The sequence below is a fragment of the Rosa chinensis genome, chromosome 5, assembly GCF_002994745.2.
Source record: "Rosa chinensis cultivar Old Blush chromosome 5, RchiOBHm-V2, whole genome shotgun sequence".
Classification (NCBI taxonomy): Eukaryota; Viridiplantae; Streptophyta; class Magnoliopsida; order Rosales; family Rosaceae; genus Rosa; species Rosa chinensis.
Genome location: NC_037092.1, coordinates 84,475,534 through 84,497,978, shown reverse-complemented (window position 1 = coordinate 84,497,978; position 22,445 = coordinate 84,475,534). Strand labels below are relative to the sequence as shown.

Below are 22,445 nucleotides of genomic sequence, written 5' to 3'. Positions count from 1 at the left end.
ACTTTCTCATACGAACTCCGATTTCCTCGTTCCACATGTCCACGAACTCGTATCAACACGCTCTATGACTTTTGTGAATGAAGTTTCTGAAGAATCCAAACGTATAAAAATTCAAACTTCGTAACCCTCCTAAAACGTGCATTTCGAATAATTATCCGTCCGAAAATAATTCCACTCCACCCTCGAACCACGAACTCGTACAAACAAACACTTTATTAATTCCAGGAAACATTTAGGAATTAATAATGAATTTCTGGGGTATTACATATTCTATCTTCATCAGTTAGATTTTTCTTTGATAACCTCATATTTTCTGTTAGATGAAATATTTTAAATGATGACCACAAGTATGAACTATTGAATGGAACTTCAATTATTTGTTCCTTAGTTCCTCCTGTAATAACAGGTAAGATTTGTCGGAAATCTCCACCTAATAAAATAAGTTTACCACCAAATGGTTTGTCAATTTGCATATTATTTGGATTTGATAAAATATCGCGCAAAGATTTATCTAGTGCTTCGAAACAATGTTTATTAGACATTGGAGCTTCGTCCCAAATAATTAATTCTGTTTTCTCAATTAATTTTGCAAGATGAGTGCCTTTTTTTATTGGACAGATTGATAAATTGTTAACAGTCAAATGTATTTAAAATCGAGAATGAGCAGTTCTACCATTTGGAAGTAATAATGAAGCAATTCCAGATGAAGCAATAGCTAAAACAAGTTTTCCTTCAGATCTTAATTTACTTATTATTGTATTCCACAAAAATGTTTTACCAGTTTCTCCATGACCATGAACAAAAAAAGTATTGGATGTTTTTTCTTCAATTGCTCTTATTACTTCGTCATAAATAATTTTTTGACATGTATTTAATTGAGGTAGTAAATTCTTATGTTGATGTTTCAATTGAAGACAATCATAATCTAATTCTTCTCTTAATAATCTGTTATCGAACTCTGATATTTTATCTATATTAGGCATCGGTAATCGATGATCTTTTAATGAACTTGATGATCTATTGAATATATGTTCTAATTCAAATAATAACTTATTCTTTAATTATGATTCCGGTAATATTAAATTAGGATTTCCAACTTCAATTCTGGCCTTGTGCAGGATATCATCACACATATTGTACCAATGCGAATCTAATAACATCTTAGGATTTGCAACATCGCAAAACATAATTATTGTAACAAAAAGTTGACGAATTTTAGAAGTTGTTGCAGTATGTAAAGCATTTATTAGTGCTTCAATCCATTCTTTGTCATTGCCTAATAAACCCAAAACTTGGCAAGCTTCTTGATAAGAATTATATGTAATGTCATTAATTGTTTTTATTGAATTATAATCACAACAACCTTTTTGAATGTTTAGTAGCATTCTCATATAATATAATTCACCGGATACAGGAGGTAGATATGTTATTCGGCCAATTGTTTCATATTGTTTTCTAGGTTTCCAACATTTTGTACGATCATCCCAAACAAACTTAGTTGGAAATTCTGTATAAGTTTGTTGACACCCAAATTTCCACGAGTTCAAATTTAATAAGTAACACGTGAAGAAGGTGAGTCATCAACCTCATAACCTAGTTGGGCCAAAAGGAAGCCTTCTAGTTAGCAAGAGATACAACAAGCCCAAATTCTCAAACAACTAACGTGCCTCTTCAAAGCAGCCGACATGCTTAATTACCACGCAATACATGTAGGCCCAAGCTATGTTTGGGGCTCAATGAGTTTGTTGTTTACCTTCAACAGAAGCAGAAAAATATGGAGAATACAAATACAACTGGAGCTGAAAACTACACAGCCTTACGTGGCAAGTTTGCAGGCTTTCTTGCAGACGCTGACAATGTGAATCAAAGTGATGTTCCAGGTATTTTAAAAGCCTTCAACACTACACTTAATATAGTATTGAGCATGATTATTGGATTATAGATTCTAGAGCCACATATCACATGACAAACCAAATTACAAACTTGCATGATTTTGAAAAATTGTCTTCTCAAGTATCTGTTGCTAATGGCAAAGGTGCTTCAGTGTTAGGAAAAGGAAAAATAAAATTGTTTTCAAACCACATCAAGTCTGAAGCTTTGTATATTCCCTCATTTCCTTTTAAGTTGTTATCTATTGGAAGGATCACAAACACTCTAAACTGTCTAGCCATTTTTTTCCCTCACAATATGATTTTTTAGGATATCATCACCAAGAGGATGATTGGTGAAGGTTTGTTTTTTAATGGACTTTATTACGTATCTAAGCAGTCTAAGGTCTTTCAAGTTAGTTCGAGTATTGCTCAAGATCACCATCTCTGGCATCAACGCTTAGCTCATCCTTCAGAGAAAGTGTATCTATTTTGTTTCCAAATTTGAACCATGACAACAATCATTGTGAAGTATGTCAGTTATCCAAATTTGCTAGATTACCTTTTAATTCCTCTAAGTCTAGAGCTAGTAGTCCATTTAAAATCATACACTTAGATATTTGGGGTCCTGTTCTAGAATCCTTTGATGGATATAGATATTTTGTAACATTTGTGGATGATTTTACAAGGATGACTTGGTTCAATCTTTAATTTGCAATACAAGAGTGAAGTTGTTAATGTGTTCAAAAATTTCCACAGTCTTGTTAACACTCAATTTTCATCTAAAATTCAAGTTTTAAGATCTGATAATGGCTCTGAATATATGTCTCAATTCTTGAACTCAAATGGCATTGTGAATCAAACAAGTTGTGTTGGTACACCACAACAAAATGGGATTGCAGAAAGAAAAAACAAAGATTTACTTGAGAAAACTAGAGCCATAATGTTTCATGCAAATGTACCAAAGAAGTTCTGGTCACAAGGAGTGCTCACTGCAACTTATCTCATCAACAGATTGCCAAGTGGAGTATTGAATTCGAAGTCTCCTTATGAAGTTTTGAAAGGCAAGAAAATTGACATATCTCACTTAAAATTGTTTGGTTGTATTTACTATGTTCACATTCAAACTATTCATCGAGACAAGCTTGATCCTAGAGCTATAAGATGCATTTTTTTTTTTGGTATTCAACTACACAAAAGGGGTAAAAATGTTATAATCCAGTCAGTAGGAAAGTCATTATATCAAAGGATGTGAAGTTTGAGGAGTCTATTCCATATTTCACAAGGAAACTCGATGTTAATGGTCAGGGGGAGTCATTCCATGATCTGTTCCCTCTTCCTAATCCTACTACTGATATTGAAAGGTGCTCGACCGTGCCTGTTCCTACTCCTAATCGGAAGCCTCATGATATTCATCCTGTTCCTCATGATCATCAGTTAGAAGAAACTCATGCACAAGAAGTTCCACATGTTCCAAATGACTATCCTGAGCCTATCCCTCAAGTGCCTCCTAGAAGAAATCCAATTCGAGAAAGAAATCCTACTGCAAGGCTCCTTGACTATGTTGCCTACACATCCAAGTATCCCATGAATAATTTTATCAAGAACCAAAAGCTATCACATGCACACTCTGCCTACCTTGGTGCACTTGATAATGCCTATGAACCTCAAAGTTTCCAAAAAGCTAGTCAACATGAAGTTTGGAAACAAGCCATGGAAGAAGAGCTCCAAGCTCTTAATGACAATGAAACTTGGTGTGTTGTCAAACTTCCCAAAGGAAAGAAAGCAGTGGGAAGTAGATGGATTTACAAAACTAAGTTCCATTCTGATGGAACCATTGAGAGACACAAGGCTTGATTAGTTGCTTGGGGATTTACTCAAACCTATGGAGTGGATTACAAGGAAACCTTTGCACCAGTTGCAAAAATGAATATTGTTAGGGTATCGTTGTCTATTGCTGTTAACCAGGCTTGGTCATTACACCAAATGGATGTCAAAAATGCATTTTTGCATGGAGAATTAGAAGAGGAAGTGTACATGAAGGTTCCCCCTGGTCATCCCCAACCCAATGATCTTCAAATGGTGTGCAAGCTTAACAAAGCCATCTATGGCTTAAAGCAGTCTCCACGAGCTTGGTATGCTAAACTCAGTTCTGTTCTTGAAGAAGTTGGATTTCACAAAAGCAATGTTGATTCTTCACTCTTTGTTTGCCATGGCACTCATGGAAAACTTATTGTTCTCATCTATGTTGATGATTTAATCATCAGTGGTGACAATGCAGATGAGATCAAGTCTCTTAAATGAGCACTTCAAACCAAGTTTACTATAAAAGATCTTGGCTCTCTCAAATACTTTCTTAGTATAGAGATGGCTTCTGCTCACAAAGGTCTTTTCCTGAACCAAAGGAAATATGTGCATGATCTTCTGTGAGAAGCAAAAATCATGGATTGTAAACCAGTTCGTACTCCTCTTGATAGCAACCTTCAATTCGATATCAAGAGTGAATCTCTTCTGAACTTGAGTTACTACCAAAGGTTAGTCAGAAAACTCATTTGCCTCACCATTTCTAGGCGTGATATCTCTTATGTTGTGAGTATTGTTAGTCAATTTATGCATGCTCCTACTATTGCTCACTTGAACATTGTTAAGCGTATCCTTAGATATCTTAAGGGTTCAGTTGGAAGAGGTATCATGCTAAAAAATAATGGTAATACAAACATTGTGGGATATGGTGATGTTGACTGGGCAGGAAATGCACTTGATCAAAAAAGCACAACTGGTTTCCGTACTTTTGTTGGTGGCAACCTTGTAACATGGAGAAGTAAGAAACAAAGTGTAATTGCTAGATCAAGCGCTAAGGCTGAATATCGTGACATGGCCTCTTTTGCTTGTGAATTGATTTGGCTTAAGGGTCTCCTTTCCTACTTAGGATTCTTCAGTAATCAACCTATGTCACTTTTATATGATAACTAAGTTGCAATACACATTGCCTCAAATCCTGTGTCCCATGAGCGTACTAAACAAATTGAGGTTGATTGCCATTTCATCACAGCTCAAGTCCAATCCAAAGTGATTGAAACTCATTACACCAGAAGCGAGGATCAGTTGGCTGATATTTTTACTAAATCTCTTCCTACTACTTATTTTTAGAAGATTTTCTGCAAGCTTGGTTCAATCAACCCTCTTGACCCAGCTTGAGGGGGAGTGTTGAAGATTTGGTGATATGGTCAAGATATAGTTAACTTGCAATTTACATTTGTGCATGGGGTGAATCCTATATTATTGCAAAGCAAGCATGGTGGTGCTGCTGCAGCATGGCACAAATAGTCCTTTCTCATTCAATAGAGTTTAAAGCATGGTGAAGCAAGTCTAAGCAAGGTGTCCTTTCTAATTGACTTTCTTCTATTGTAATCAATTTACGTAGGACTCAAGTAGTGTGAATCTTCTAAGTCTTCCTTCATTTTTCCTTTGTAGTGCGAATCCTCTTAGTCTTCTTTCTCTTTTCTTTGTCTATATATTTACTCATTCATGTAAAGATTTCAATACAATTCAATACAAAGAAAATTTGCTCCATCCATTTGTGTTTTTCTACAGCTTGATCCAAATGACAGATACGGGAGTTGCAATCCAAATTTAAGACATGGCTGTGAAGATGAGCCTAGTTTTTCAAAAGATCTATTTGATGTTCAGGTGCTACCAAATACTGACTGGCTTACCCCTGGTTATGAGCTGTTAAATGCTTCTACTGCAGACGAATGCAATCAATATTACAAGTCAGATTGTTTGTGTAATGTTACTATCTACTGCAATGAAACCTGTTGGAAAAAGAAATTACCTCTCTCATATGGGAGAGAAGACAGTAGTCTAAATGAAAGGACCTTCATCAAATTCAGGAAGGATAATTCAACTCTACCGGTTCCACCATGTCGACCTCCATAAAATGATTGAAACTCGAAACCTGTTTGTTTTTTGTTGCAGGCAAAGATTGGCAAACAGTGTTAGTTCTTTCAGTTTCTTATTGTGTTTTTTTTTTTTTTTTGTAATTTTGTTATATGATCACTTGGATTTTATTTGCCCTTGATCATAAGAGATCAATATGATTTTGTTAGAAATAATGAGGCGCGATTAGAAAACATAAACTGTTGACCTCATCAATCCTTTATGAGTGAAAAACTAATAAGTTAGTTTTCTTCTTATCCCTAAGTAGACAAGATACCTCGCTATAATTTTAATGTCGCCTGTAGACATAATAGCAATGCCCTATCATTATAGGAGGCCAATAGAGGTCAAAAGCTTCAATGCTCACTTACCTCATCTAATGCATTTTGAGGAGCATTGAATACTTTTCTCATGATACAACCTCCCCCAAATGAGTTCTACTAGTCTTTTGACGTGATACTTGTTAGTCAAAAAGTCACCCTCAAGTATAAGGGGTACAAGTAATAGTATAGGGATTTAAGAAAGGTTGTCGAACCCACGAGGATTGGATTCGTTTTACTAGCTAGGGTGTGAACCTAAGGAGAGCTAGAATATGCAAATGTACAATCACAAACCTAAATTTGCAAGGAAATCTAGGTTCATGGTGAGTATGTGCAAGATGAAGTAGTGATTTGATTTTGGTTTTTGAAAGTAGATTTGAATTGAAAATAACTAGATGCTCAAATGTAAATTAAATTATTCGAAACTAAACTAGTGATCAAATGGATGAAAGTTAGGATTTAGATTGTCTACCACTAACCTCCCTTACAAGTATTGATGCATTTCAATATGAATGATGCTAAATTAATTAATTAACCAATTTCTCTCCTTGCATCCCTCTCGGGTATGACAAGGGACATACTCCTTTTGTGATATCAAGCAACCCCTCTCGGGTGTAGTACTTAACTACTTAAGTCATGCATTTCAATCCGGTTAGGTATCTAGTGCATTACCCTAAGTGCATAAAGTTTGGAGATGAAGAAATCATGCAAACCAACCAAGCTTATCTCTAAATGATTGTAATTCACAACCCCTACATGCACACCTAGTGTGCTTTCATGCTTTAACATTTAAAGGTTTCCAATCTCTAATCATTATATCATGACATAGCATACACACATATTCAAAGTGGTAATGTCTAAGCATATGCATTCAACTCTTGAACTAGCATGTAGGCATATTAAAGAAAATTGCATCACATCATATTATAACATCAATTCATATAAAATTGGCTAGTGCTTTCAACCCTAGACCAAACAAATTACTACTCACTCATAATTACATATACTAACTTCATAATCAAATTAAACACCAAAATATAATCTAGAATAAAAGGGATAGAGGTGGCTTAGTGGTGTGTCGGATGGTCTCCAAGCTCACGTCTTGGTGGTGATGGTGATTCCCTCTCATTCTTGCTCTTGAAGATTTGATGATAAAAGATAGTGAAACTTGTATTATGTATTGTATGAATTGGTGGAGTAGATGGAGAAAATGATGATAGAAAAGAGAGTGGAGAAATGATGTAGTAGTGGTGGTGTTAATGGAGGTAGATGATAAGAAATGGTGGTGGTGATGGAGGAGATGGAGTAGTATGGATAATATGAGTATTATGGGCCTTAAGAGTGTAATTAATGGAGATTTTGTGGAGGAAATGGAGAGCAAAAAGATGTAATGGTGTGGTATGAGTGATGCCTTAAGAGTGTAATGAATGGATGTTTATATTGAGAAGAGAGAGAGAGAAGTAAAATGATAAATGGAAGCAAAAGGGAGTAGCTTAAGCATTGAAGAAGCATGGAGGTGGAGTATGAGAGTAGTAATAGATCCAATAATTAAGGGAAAGGGTTATGGAAGAGATGGAGTAAAAAGAGGGAAATAATGATGAACTATGAGAGTGTTGAGTATAAAAAGATGCCTTAGGAGAAGAGAGGAGTAGTTGCTCTCTTTATTGTGCATGGAAAACATGAAAATGAAGAGTGTTGGAGTGGTTTTGGGTCACCGAAGTCAAGATGACAAGCATGAGAACTTTCTTCTCCTTTCTTCCTTCAATTAAATCTCCACCAAGATTTTAGATTTGGTCTTTGAATTCTTCATTTCAAATGTTCATTGATAAATGTAGATCATCCTGGTAAAATTTCGAAACTTAGTTTACCATGGTTTTGCCGGAATTACTGCAGGAATCCGTACAGGTCCTCATTTGCAGTTTTTTTTGTCTTTTAGGCATAAATTTGGACTGATCTTTTGAAGGCCTTCCACTCCGAAATAGCTCTTGAATTATTCATAAGAAATGATCCTTAGGATGTCTAGAATGGATCTAAAAAGTTTCAGCTCATTTGGAGTTCGTTTGATTAGGTTGCCGCCCCTCCTTCCTTGTTTAGCTCGCTTTCCCCTAGCCAGAGTAGGAAAATGTGCTGAAGTTGACTTTTCATTTCCATATTTCTCTATCATTTCCTAGCATGATAAAGAAAACATAATAAATATTTATATAAATAAACACAAAGGTTAAGCAAAAGTACAAGATTAGGAAAATAATGGAATTGAATTAATCAACATTAAATTGGACTTTAAAATAAGTAATTTCCATGTTTTAGGGCAACAAATATGTATATGAATTATGATCCAACACTACTCTTTTTCCTATGTTAGAACTTTAGAAAATTGAAATATACATAATCTCTTTTTCTCAACCATTATCTGTTAAACTCCCGCTAACTTTGTTTTGTTAAACTACAGAACTTTTATCCTTGATTACATGATTTACATCATTTTTGTAGCTAAACATATCTATAAACTGTGACTTTGTTTTGTTAAACTACAAAACTTGAACACTTGATTACATGATTTACATCTATGTTGTAGCTAAACATATCCATAAATGATTAAAAGAAATCTAAAAAAAAGGTCATTTCTAAAGCTTTCTTTGAAAAATAAAAAAATAAATCGTCTGTACAATACCCCATCTTTTGGGCATTCTAAATTTTTGTACCTCAAGTTTCAAAAATATCATAACGATACTTGAGTTTCTGACCCTGACACAATTTTCGTACATGAAGCCGTTATCTCCGTTACGGAGGCTGCCACGTGGCATGTTCTAAAGGGTATTTTCACCTCTCAAGGTATTGGTTTTTATGTAGACACCCTCCTTTCTGCTCCACAAACTATGTACAAGTATACAACTCCAACATCTTGGTCATTGGGAATACATATCTACATATATCCAATGTCTCCTTATCATTGGTTATAGGCAGATAACCACTCTCAGCTTCACTACCACTACCTAGAATCCTAAACCAAAATTGCATTGGAGGTAGTTGATATCCAGTGTCATAGGCCCAATATACTAAACTTGTCACAAAGACCTTATCTGGGTCTACTCCATCAACAAACAGGACATCCCCCCTCTATACTGCCTATTTAAGCCCCTTTCACTATGAAACCTACCTCCATGATAGATCTTCGTTGTGAAATCAATTGGATATGCCACAACAAAAAAAATCATCAATGTTGGATCATAATTCATATACATATTTGTGCCCTAAAACATGGAAATTACTTGTTCTAAAGTTCAATTTAATGTTGACTAATCCAATTCTATTATTCCCCTAATCTTGTACTTTTGCTTAACATTTGTCTTTATTTATATATATTTATTATGTTTTCCTTATCATGCTAGGAAATGATGGAGAAGCATGGAAATGAACTAAAAAGTCAACCTTAGTATATTTTCATACTCTTGCTAGGAGAAAGCGAGCTAGACAAGGAAGGAGGGGAGGCAGCCTGGCCACTCCAAATAAGTTGAAACTTTCTAGATACATTTTGAACATCCTAAGGAAATTTTTTTATGAAGAGAGTAAGAGCTACTTCAGAGTGTAAGGTCTTCAAAAGATCGGTCCAATTTTCTGACTAAAAGATGAAAAAAGTCAAAACCGGACCTATACAGATTCCTGCAGCATTTCAGGGCAAACCACTGTAAAATAAGCTCTGAAATTTTACCAAAATGATCTACACTTATCAAGGAACATTTGATATGCAGAACTCAAAGTCTAATTCTGAAGTTTCAGTGGAGATTCAATTAAAGGAAACCTCAGAGACGTATCCTAGTCAAAACATGGCAGTTTGGCCTAGAACTTTCTTTAGGCGGATATCTTGTGCATTTTTGGAAGGTCTATGATGCTGAAATTATTAAGGAAAGCCCTTGAAGAATCCTACAAGATTATGGTAAGATTAGTCAATCTTATTATCCTTTGGATAATAGGCATCCATATGCACCTTCTCTCCTTTGGTTGTCACATTGACTTTGGTGACCCAAAACCACTCCAACACTCTTTATTTTCATGTTTCCCATGCATAATAAAGAGAGCAGCTGCTCCTCTCTTCTTCTAAGTCATCTTTTCTACTCTACACTCTCATAGCTCATCACTACTTCCCTCTTTTCACTCCATCTCTTCCATACCCCTTTCCCTTGTTTTTAGGATCTATTACCACTCTCATACTCCACTTTCATGCTTCTTACAATGCTTGAGCTGCTTCCTTTTGCTTCCATTCATCATTTTACTCCTCTCTCTCTTCTCTATATAAGCATCTCTTCTCACAAGGAAGATGCATCACCCATTCCACCCCATTACATTTTCTTTTTCTCTTCATCTCCTTCATAAAACGTCCATATCCACATACTAAAATCCAAATCCATATCATCCATACCACTCTATCTCCTTCATCACCACCACTATTTCTTATCTTCTACCTCCATTAACACCACCACTACTACATCATTTCTCCACTCTATTTTCTATCATCATTTTCTTCATCTACTCCACTTATTCACACAATACATAATACAAGTTTCACTGTCTTTAATCATCAAATCTTCAAGAGCAAGAAGGAGAGGGAATCACCACCACCACCATCACCATCACCACCTAGACGTGAGCTTGGGGACCATCGATCCGACACACCACTAAGCCAACTCTATCCCTTTTACTCTAGATTATATTTTGGTGTTTAATTTGATTATGAAGTTAGTATATGTACGTAATTATGGGTAAGTAGTACTTTGTTGGGGGTTAGGGTTGAAAGCCCTAGCCAATCTTATATGAATTGATGTTTTAATTTATATTTGAAGTTATTTGTGATTTTCATCTTCATATGCTAATTCAAGAAGTGAATGCATTCATTCAAACCTTACTACTTTGGATGTGTTGTGCTTGTCATCTTATGAAAAAAATGTTTAGGGAGTAGTTAACCTTGAGCATTGATAGCATGATAGCATCCTCTATGTGCATATGAAGGTTGTGAGTTAAAATCACCTAGATCTAGCATTGGTTTGCTTGCATGATTATCTAAATTCAAAGTTTTATGCATCTAGACACAATGAATTGAGACTTAACCGGCACTACTAGAAAAACATGATTTAAGGACATTGAAACAGTGTCCTTAAATACACACAAGGACTCTTTAAACTATCCGGGGGTCATTGTAAGTCTTTTACAAGAACACTGAAACAGTGTCCTCTTTTCTTTTCTGGGACAAATAAACAATGTCCTCAAAAGTGAAAAATAAGTGTCCTAGAATCCATTAGAGGACACAAAAAATGTGTTCTCATATCAATAGAAATGTGTCCTCTTTTCCCTACTAGGACACTTAAACAATGTCCTCAAAGATGCAAAATAAGTGTCCTTGTATCCATTAGAGGATACATAAAATGTTTTCTCATATCTTAAAAATGTGTCCTCTTTTCCATATTAGGACACATTTCTTGTGTCCTCAAAACAAAATGGAAGTGTCATCCTCTGCTTATAAGGACACATAAACCGTGTCCTTAAAAGTTGAAAAGTATACAAAAAAAAAATATCAAAGCATCTTAAAACCGCCAAAAAGATTATATTACTCACCAAAATACATTAATATACATACAAAATAAGTTTGAAGTGACTACAAAATGAACTTGAAAAAATAACTAATGAATACTAATCTTTTGATTGGAAATCAACCATGAATAAATCCACCACTGCATTAACTCCACTGATTTGTCCTTGCCAAATAATATCCTAAATAAACAACCCAGAAAACATACAATTAGATGACTGCTAGAATGTGTTCATGTACCTAGCAACCGTATAATATTATCAAAGAACACAAGAATCCACAAGTTATTCCTTACAATTAAGAATTGGGAACACATAAGTAAACGACAGTTACTTCTTTAGATAAAGAATTGGGAAAGCAAAATTAATAACAATAGGTTATAATCAACTGTAGATTATAATGACAAAACTAGGGATAAATGGGTTTACCTTGAATGATAAGTAACGTAGTGTTACAGGGAGGAATCGGGTTATCTCTGAAACAACAATAGAGCAGAAAACAAAACAAAGAATCAAAAGAGCAAGCAATCAAGAAACCAGCATCAACGAAACAAACATAAAAACAAAGATATAGTCATATAGTTACATGAAGTGTGACTATTTCAAGAAGCTCAATGAATACTCCACTAATCTGATCTGATTGGATATCAACCATGAATAAATGCAGCACTGCTTTAATTCCACTGATTTCTCCTTGCCAAATAATATCCTAAATAACATACAATGAGATAACTGCTAGAATGTGTTATGTAACTAGCAGCCATATAATATTATCAAAGAGTAAAAAAGAGTCCTTAAGTTATTCTTTACGATTAAGAATTGAGAACACAGAAGTAAATGGTGGTACACTTTTACATAGAGAAATGGGAAAGCATAAATGATAACAATATGTTATAATGTTAAATTTCTAGTCAAGTGTAGATTGTGAGGAATGGGTTTACATTGAATAATGAGTAATGTAGTGTTATGTAGATACCTCTACTAGCATGACTAGTTTGCTATCTCACCAAGCATAAGTAACACCCTCTTTGGGACACCCACGAGCCATGGTGAGGTCCAACCGCTACTTGCATCTTGTAGCACTATGTTCAAGCTACGCTATGGTATCCGGAAATGGCTAATCCGTCGCCGGGAAGCCACCTTCCCGGCCTTGCCAAGTTGCCTCCATAATAGGCCTTTCTAAACTAGAATAGTGATTTTAGTCATCCCACATCTAAGAAAATGTAAAGGAGAAGCATTCCTTCACCTATAAAAGGAATGCTCCTCCCACTTAAACATCCATCCCATTACATCTTTTGTAATCCCCTTGGGCCGCAAGGCTCAACACATTAGTGTAACATTCAAGTGGACGTAGTTTCCCGCTAAGGTGGGAGACGAACCACTATACATCTCGTGTCACACTCTCTCTCTCTCTCTAAAACTAACTAGAGATCCCTCGGATCACTAACGTTAACATTGGCGCTGTCTGTGGGAAGCCAACACAGAGGCTTCGTCACTTACAACTGAGTTAAGTCATCTTAACATATCCTTCGTGGCAACTTGTGCCATTGGCCAAGTCAACGCCCAACAATGGTCAACGACCATCTCAAAAAAAAAAAAAAAAAATTGGTGCAAATCTTCTCTGGACACCTAGAAAATTGCTCTGGACACCTGGAGGCATTTCAGTCATCATCAGCGTCCCCGTTGAACTGTGTACCGCTGAGCTGTACACCGCTCCTCCACTAGCTGTTGTCATCAGCAACCTCCGCCAGGTTTACCGCCGCCAAACGGCAACCAACAGCAACAAAAACCAAGCTTTACCGATTGCGGCAACCGCTTCCTCCGTTAAACATAATCAGCGGCAGAAGCTCCGCCAGCCTTCCGCCGGCAAAAAGCTCCGCTAGCCAACCTCTGCTCCACTCTAGCAACCGGCAACAGCCTCCCTAGCACTACCGCTGACCCAAGCAAAATCCCCGCTGAACTGTACACCGCTGGCTAGGAGCTCCGTTCCGCTACCACTGCTGCTGGAAGTGCACCGCCGAGCTGCACCGCTGGAAGTTCTCTGCCGAACTTCACCGTCGAGCTCCGCTGAACTTCACCGCAGGGATACACCGCTGAAAGCCACCGAGCACCTCCGCTGGCCAATCACCGCTGAGCAGCACCTCCCTATGCACCATGTCGCTAGCTGCCATCAGCGGCACCGCTAGCTGCCATCAGCGGCACCGCTAGCTGCCACCAACGCCAAGTCTTGCACCGCCAAGCCCCTTGGCCACCACCGCCAGCCAAGGCTTCACCAAGGCTCCGCTCTGCCGAGCACCACCTCTGCTGGCCAAAGCTACCGCCGGAAAATTTCCTCCACTAAGCTTCATCAGAGGCAAATTTCTTCCACTAACCACCTCCGCAGGCAAAAGCTCCGCCAGCCACAACATCTTTCACCGCTCGACAGCCTCCGCTGACCACGGCTCCTTTGAGCTTGAGCCACCGCCGATCATAACCTCTTCTGTCCACCATGGCCACCACCCTCGGTCATCCATCTGCTCGATCATTCTGATGATCTGATCGCAGCTGTGCTTTCAGCTGGTGGCCGAGCAGATAAGCTTTCTCCAGCCTTGCCTCCCTGTCGTCTGCGCTCAGTTGGTACTTGGTAGCAAACATATAAGTCACCCTCCAACCTTTACTCTCATTCTGTAAAGTCAAAGCACGTTTCATGTCTATATCACTGGCTCCCAAGCACTTAAGCATGCCTCCAGGTGACACAGCCGCTAAACTTGTCAGGCTAGTACAAATATCACGTGCATCCCCGCCTCATATATATATTAATTATAGTTATGAAGGCCACTTGCATATGAAGTAGAGACGCAACACATGCTATCTACTGACCATTTCAGAATCAAGCACATGCTATGTCTTAATTAAGTGGTAGAATTACTACGCCACATATATCAATACTTTATGCATACCTTTTTATGCATTATTTGCACCACGTATCAATAAAACATGATACAACTTGCATGTACACACTTAATTGAAGTCTAGTTTTTGTTGGCTTTCCACTTACATGCCTTGATTTTCCACCAAGTCGTATAGTTTGTTTTACAAACAACTTGGGCCGCCTATTTGTTCATTTAGTTGCTGCCTTGCGGTGTATGTGACATGCCATGCTAGATATGCCATGCTTCCTATATCGATCTCAAACGATCTCTAAGCATGTTTACAACAAATACAAAATGTTATTAGCAACTTTACTACAAGTACATGCTATACACATATGCCATACTTCTATTTTAATTGCAACTCAATTAAATAAGTATGGGTCACTCAAACAAAATTTTATTACTTGCTCTATTTGTTTGTCATGTTTCATACAAGTACAAACTTTACGAGTCTGTGGTCATCGCCAGGCGGTAAGGCAATGACTCATAATGACAATGACCGCTACGCGACATTGCAGTCAAGTTTCTCCTCCGAGAAATAGTAAAGGGACTAGTTAACACAGCCCACGGCAGCCATTGATCCGGCAGTTAACCCCGACGCTTGGGTACCTAAGATTGGGCTCGCTACCTAACACCCTCTGCTCCGTGCAGCTCCCCCTCAACAAACAATTTACCGACCATCCGGAGGTCCGTCGTGGCTGGGGAGTGGGGGACTCCCTGGCGGGCCTAGCAGGGGCCCACCCGAAAGGGCAAAAGCGTTCGCTCCAACCAATTCTAAATGGACGACACACTCGCACTAATTATGCTTGATATACGGCACAAAGCTACGCTTTGGTATCAACCCGCAAGAACACCCTCCTTGATTGGGGACTTCGGGGACTTGTACATACAGCCCAACATAATTAGCAACGGTCACGCTCATGCCTCAAGGCATCACCTTCGAGCTACCCGTTAAAGCCTCAGCGGCATCCTCGAGCTCTCACGCTCTCGCCGCAGCGGTACCGCCGAGCTGTCGTACTCTCGGCTCAGCGGCATCCTCGAGCTCTCACTCTCTCGCTGTAGCGGTACCGCCGAGCTGTCGTACTCTCGGCTCAGCGGCATCCACGAGCTCTCACGCTCTCGCCGCAGCGGTACCGCCGAGCTGTTGTACTCTTGGCTCAGCGGCATCCATGAGCTTTCACGCTCTCGCAGCAGCGGTACCGCCGAGCTGTCATGCTCTCGCCCCTGAGGCATCCCCGAGCTTCTCGCTCACGCCTTCGCGGCACCCCCGAGCTTCCCGCTCACGATCTTCTGCTCATGCCTTTCTGGAACCCCGAGCTTCCGCTCACGAGCTTACCACTCATGAGCTTTCCGCTCACGCCTTCGCGGTACCATTGAGCTTCCGCTCACGCCTTCGCGGCACCCACGACCTTCCTGCTCACGAGCTTCTACTCATGCCTTCCCGGCACTACGAGCTTCCGCTCACGAGCTTACCACTCATGAGCTTTTCGCTCATGCCTTTGCGGCACCCTTGAGCTTCCGCTCACGAGCTTTCCACTCACGAGCTTACCGCTCACTCCTTCGCGGCACCCACGAGCTTCCGCTCACGAGCTACGCCCTCGCGGCACCCACGAGTTTCTGCTCACGAGCTTACCGCTCACGCCTTCGCGGCACCCACGAGCTTCCGCTCACGAGCTTACCACTCATGAGTTTTCCTCTCACGCCTTCGCGGCACCCCCGAGCTTCCTCTCATGCCTTCCCGGCAACCCCGAGCTTCCGTTCATGCCTTCCCAGCACCCTCGAGCTTACCGCTCATGCCTTCCCGGCACCCCCGAGCTTTCGCTCATGCCTTCCCGGCACCCCCGAGCTTCCAGCTCCTGCCTTCCCCGCAACCCACGAGCTTCCGCTCATGCCTTCCCCGCAACCCACGAGCTTCCGCTCATGCCTTCCCGGCAACCCCGAGCTTACCGCTCATGCCTTCCCGGCACCTCCGAGCTTACCGCTCATGCCTTCCTGGCACCCCCGAGCTTCCGCTCATGCCTTCCCGGCACCACCGAGCTTCCCGCTCATGCCTTCCCGACACCACCGAGCTTCCCGCTCATGCCTTCCTGGCACCCCCGAGCTTACCGCTCATGCCTTCCCGGCACCCCCGAGCTTCTGCTCATGCCTTCCCGACACCCCCGAGCTTCCCCCTCATGCCTTCCCGGCACCCCCGAGATTGCCGCTCATGCCTTCCCGGTAATCCTCGAGCTTTACACTCATGTCTACTCGACACACTACACGTTAATGGAACATTGAATTCTTCTACCATTTGTCGCTTGCGACAAATTGAATTCTTTTCGCGTTCCATTAATACGAGCGACAACCAAACAAGCACAACCGTACGCGTGGTCATCGTTCATGAGTTACAAATGCATACCTTCGCAGCGCTGATGCAACTTGCATCTCGCGACCATAACCCCGTCAAACTCGACCTCGTTCGTCTCCTTGCCCGCGTCACGCATTTATCATATGCAATTCATTTGCTCACACGACCATATGCGCACTATTACTTTCATATATGCCAACGCATATCAATGCAACTCATATTTGTTGCCCAATGCAACGAGCATTCTACATATGCCTGTTTTTTGTCTTTGTTCTGCAGGTTAACGAGTCCCTTCTTGCTTACGGAGTTCGGGGACTTGCAGGGGCTCCGTGCCGCCTGGTTACTTATGCTTGATGACTTCATGATTATAACTCCCCAACCAAGAAGCTCCTCTTACTTGGGGACTTCGGGGACTTGTAGATACCTCTACTAGCATGACTAGTTTGCTATCTCACCAAGCATAAGTAACACCCTCTTTGGGACACCCACAAGCTATGGTGAGGTCCAACCGCTACTTGCATCTTGTAGCACTATATTCAAGCTACGCTACGGTATCCGGAAATGGCTAATCCGTCGCCGGGAAGCCACCTTCCCGGCCTTGCCAAGTTGCCTCCATAATAGGCCTTTCTAAACTAGAATAGTGATTTTAGTCATCCCACATCTAAGAAAATGTAAAGGAGAAGCATTCCTTCACCTATAAAAGGAATGCTCCTCCCACTTAAACATCCATCCCATTACATCTTTTGTAATCCCCTTGGGCCGCAAGGCTCAACACACTAGTGTAACATTCAAGTGGACGTAGTTTCCCGCTAAGGCGGGAGACGAACCACTATACATTTCGTGTCACACTCTCTCTCTCTCTCGAAAACTAACTAGAGATCCCCCGGATCACTAATGTTAACATGTTACAAGAAGGAATAGGTTCACCTCTGAAACAACAATAGAGCAAGAACAATAACACAGAAAACTCAAAAGAGCAACAGAATCAAGAAACCAGCATTAATAAAACAAACATATTAAGGTTCTGTTATATACCTAGTAGCCAAAACTAAAACCATCTGCTATTCACTTAGATCTGTGAGGTAGTAAATCAAAGCCTGAAACTGTATATTAGGAGTCTGCAGAAAAAACAGAAAAGCAAAGCAGCCAATAAAAATAAAAAATAAAATAAAATAAAATAAAACTTTTAACGACGAGATGGCTAACCTGTTTCAGAAAAACATGCAACTGCGGGTGGGAATCTGGATTTATGGTAACCTCAAATAGCGGTATAAAGATATTGTCAAGAATGTTCTGAAATGATATGACTATCCCCATTTCCTTGTATATATTGTACAGCCGTGGCAACTAAAAGAAGACAAAAATTGCATAATAAGAATTCAAGATTTTTACAGAATCCTAAACCCTAAATCTAACATTGTTACTAGAACTCCCAAATTCATACGACCTATTTCTGAAAGGTATTCTTGCATTTGCATGTATCAACCATACAACATTCTCACTATACAATTCATTGTTCACTATCCAACTAGCCATTTGGTCCCACTCACTTTGCTTCCTACCATATATTGATATTCTGTACTCAGCCATCTGCAGTACAAAAACAGAGCATCAGGCAAGGAGCCAATCTGGATCGACATGCAGAGAAATAAGAAAGACAAAAAAACAAGAAGGAATGGAGAGGGAATAGTCATTTGTTCCATATCAATGAACAGTCAGAGAGGCAAGGAACTTCATCCAGATATCTAAATTATTATAAACACTAGCATTTACATCCAACAGATTGGGAAATTAAAGTATATATGAATTAATTAATATTTGGAGCGTTAATCCACACTAGTAGTCTAGCATTCTTCATAATTGATGATTAAAAAAAAAAAAATCCCTATATACAATGTTTCGAGCCCTGCTTGTCCCTTCCCCCTCTTCTAGTTCAATCAGAATCCCTAAAACAAATCTTTCAAATACTTCCCGCACGCATCGTGATAATAAAAATGCTCTATATATTCTATTAGTAAAGATTTAACGTCGGTCTCAAAATGAAAATTTTTTGCCTCTCTGCTTTTAAGATAGCGCAGAAGGTTTTTTAAAGCCACTATGTTAACATTTCTCTAAGCTTATCATGTAGCTTATACGTCGTGTTATCATAGATAACCATGATAATTTATTCTATCTTGGAATGAGATATATTAGGAAGAAAACCCAAAACTATGAATGAAATCAAAAGTTAACATCTCAAATGCAACATGTACTGAAGTGACTCAGAATTGATATGCTATTAGGTTCAAGTATATTGCATATTTCAAGTAACCATATACACGTAACAACTCAGATGTGTCTTTAGTATAAGTTATAAGAAAAATTGGAAAAGATAACAACATTATCTTCACATAGCAAAAGTAGATAGAAAGTTATTACTCTAGGTGACTTTGCCATATCACTGGAAGACAGTGCTAACTTTAGAGTGAATAGATTAGAAACATTGTATAATCATATCCTTGTTGTTGACAGAACTAAAATCAAGAACAAATCAAGCCCACTTCATCTAAGTGACTTAACCATACTTATCACTCGAAGAGTGTGCTAACTTTAGAGTGAATATATAAGGAACATATTGCATACCCTTGATCAATGATCACATCAAAGCATTGAACTATAGAAGTATGAGATCCATGTGCTCTAATTCCTCCCTTTTGTCAACATTTTTTCTGCAAATATGTATGAATATATAGCAAAAGGTCAAAAAATAAATAATTATCTAAAGTATAAAGAGCTAGAGGCAAGAGTTATGAACAACTCTACCTCAAGAGAAGGGCAATACATCAAAGAATCCCTGAAGTAGAGTTGCTAAAATGAGTTCATTTTCATCGTCACCTCTAGCCACAAAGAAGTGAAGTTCCTGCACAAACTTATATATAATGTTGCACTCGAACATGATTACCTCCACTGCATAAGATACAATATAGTAAATTATGAAGACTGCAAATCTGGTGTTATAACATGACTTTCTGTAGCATATCAAAAAGAAAAAGAAAAAATCACTGGAGTGGCACTGTATGTACTTTAATAATACCATTGTTACATATCTTCTATCCTTCCATTTGTCTTTAGAGTCTTAGTAAACACAGATTTTTGAAATGCTAGCTTTGCAACATTTGTTGGCCAGTCATCAGAGTAATAGTGGATGACCACACACATCCTTTCAGAGTCTCGAAGAAAAATGTTCTTCACAAATGGGCTTGAATCCAAAATGAAATAAAAATCTTATCAAAATAGTACGTGTATAGATCACTCCAAAGTAATCTTATACGCAGTTATCCTAATGGATCCATTCAATACAAAACATAAGTTCTGTTCAAATGGTATCAAGCTTCTATTCATCAATGCAGTCCAAATTCATACACGAATGCAAGGTCTAAAGATTCTTAGGCGATCCTTATCAGAATTGACAACATCACTGTATCCTTGGATCTTAAATTTTGATTGAACACTGCTCACCATTTGTAAGGTGCCAAATTGATTCAAAATCAGCATAATTTCTTATACACATTAGTTGGTGACTTCATGTATCAACTATCAAGCTTGTAAAATACTTAAAAGATATGAAACTGGGGAAGCACAAAAGAAATATAAAACTCAAACTGAATCGTTTTGCTCCTAATCAAAGATATAAAATACATTCTTGAACTTGGAGTCTGACATTTCAATGCTCAAACCAAGCGAACTCATAATCTCAATGAATAATTATCAATTACATCTTTCCTATGGTGGCGCGAGAGGTGCGACCCAGAAAAATAGGCGGCTCATCTTTTTGAGTCTTCCATCAAGAAACTAAGCAGGGAGAAATATGATGAATACAAAAATTTTAGGCTACGTTACTCATACAACTTCAATCTCAATCAATCCCCATCCTTAATTTGGCCTCAGCAAGCACCTTCCTTTTCATGTGAGGCTCCTCTTGATCTAAAATACCAAATCATCATAATTAATTAAAGCATGTAGATACAGAAAATTAGAAGGGGCTAAATGAGTGAAGAAAACCTGAGTATGTTTTAATGAAAAAAAGTAGCAAAGCAAGAAAGCACCTGATATTTATTGGCAGAAAGATCAGAAAACACTTGTTTTGTCAGCTCATCAAGGAAACGACCTATTCAATAGAAGATAATCATGAAAATGCCTCTAAGATGACAGAAATAACATCTCAAAAGCCATGGCTTGAGAATCCAATACTTCACTATGAAAAGAGCAAGTAAGCCAATAAACAATTATACCTTGGATAAGATTATCCTGCATAAGGAAAATCTCCCTGAGCCTACTTTGACCACAGGGGCTGTACTTCAGATTGAACTTACAGGTTCATTTACAGCGAATAAAACACAACTTGAAAGGTTGCATCTTTACACAATGCTAACAACAAAGCAAGCTCCAATCAACCAATTTACGCACAAAGCTTCATACTTCAAGTTGAAAAAAAAAAAAAAAACTTGCATAATTATACCCTGTTCTTTGCAAAATTATACCCCAACGACATCGAAATCTTCCACGCAAAAGGGGCACAAAACCTTAACCTTTATCTCATCATCTCTTTATGTTTCCTCTTGTCCGAATAGATCTGCAATCACCCACAAAAACTCATCAGCACCTATCAAACCCAAATTCAAAAACTCCAATTTAGTAAAAGAAAGAAGAAGAAAAAAAGCGAAACGGATCAAGATTGGTACTGCCTCGCGTTTGAGGACGAGAAGAGATTGCTCTACGAATCAGAGTCCATTCCAATGAAATTACAAAAAAAATTAGGTCAAATTGAAACCCTAGATATACAGAGATAGATTAAAGACGAGAGATATATAGAGAGAGATAAAGGCGAGTTTGAGTATTAGAAGAAGCGCCCAAGATATTACGTGAGAGAGAGAACACAACAGAGACTCTCCACCTGAGCTTTGCGGCGCCCAGAATCTGTCAACCCAGAGTATGTCTCATACCGAGTAACCTCACTACGAATTGAGCCCTTATTAAGAGTCGCCGCCTCCTCCGCCGAGTCAAATCAGATTGAATCTATTTTCAGCTCCAGTTTCTTTTTCTTTTTTTTCTTTTGACTACTAAGAACTGGAAGTAGAGTGAATGAAACATATTTCTCTATTTGGGGAGGGTTTCAATTGAAGAGGGAAATCGAAAATTGGGAGAGGAGGGAAGTGAAATTTGTGGAGGGAAGTGAAAACAGGGACTAAAGCTACAGCGTGCCGTGTTTTTGTTATTTCAATGGGATTTTAGTTTTTTAATTGGTCCAATACTAGGACACAGCATACCTTAAACCGGGTGTCATTGAAAGACTCTCCGCCCACTAAAAACTTTAAATTTAACACTGTGTGTCCTTAAAAACCTTCAAGAACTCCACATAAATTATGAGTCCTTATTTGGTGTCCTTATATCCGTTTTTTCTAGTAGTGCGGTAATAAGATTTGTTCTTAGATAGTTAATT

General features: G+C 38.9%; 1 protein-coding gene and 1 long non-coding RNA gene across 2 annotated transcripts; both read right to left on the bottom strand.

Annotated features, from left to right (window-relative positions):
• Positions 1-18,027: 18,027 nt before the first annotated feature.
• Positions 18,028-20,467, bottom strand: LOC112164317 (AMP deaminase). Its single transcript, XM_024300532.1, has 4 exons — positions 20,369-20,467; positions 18,458-18,556; positions 18,173-18,313; positions 18,028-18,084 (listed from the first exon to the last, which is right to left on the bottom strand). Exons 1-4 carry the CDS (start codon positions 20,465-20,467, stop codon positions 18,028-18,030), a joined length of 396 nt encoding a protein of 131 aa, XP_024156300.1.
• A 343-nt stretch (positions 20,468-20,810) lies between these two features.
• LOC121049127 lies at positions 20,811-21,570 on the bottom strand. The gene is made up of 4 exons (XR_005799432.1): positions 21,465-21,570; positions 21,238-21,373; positions 21,052-21,113; positions 20,811-20,929 (listed from the first exon to the last, which is right to left on the bottom strand). It is a non-coding gene; the product is annotated as an uncharacterized LOC121049127 (long non-coding RNA).
• Positions 21,571-22,445: the final 875 nt, after the last annotated feature.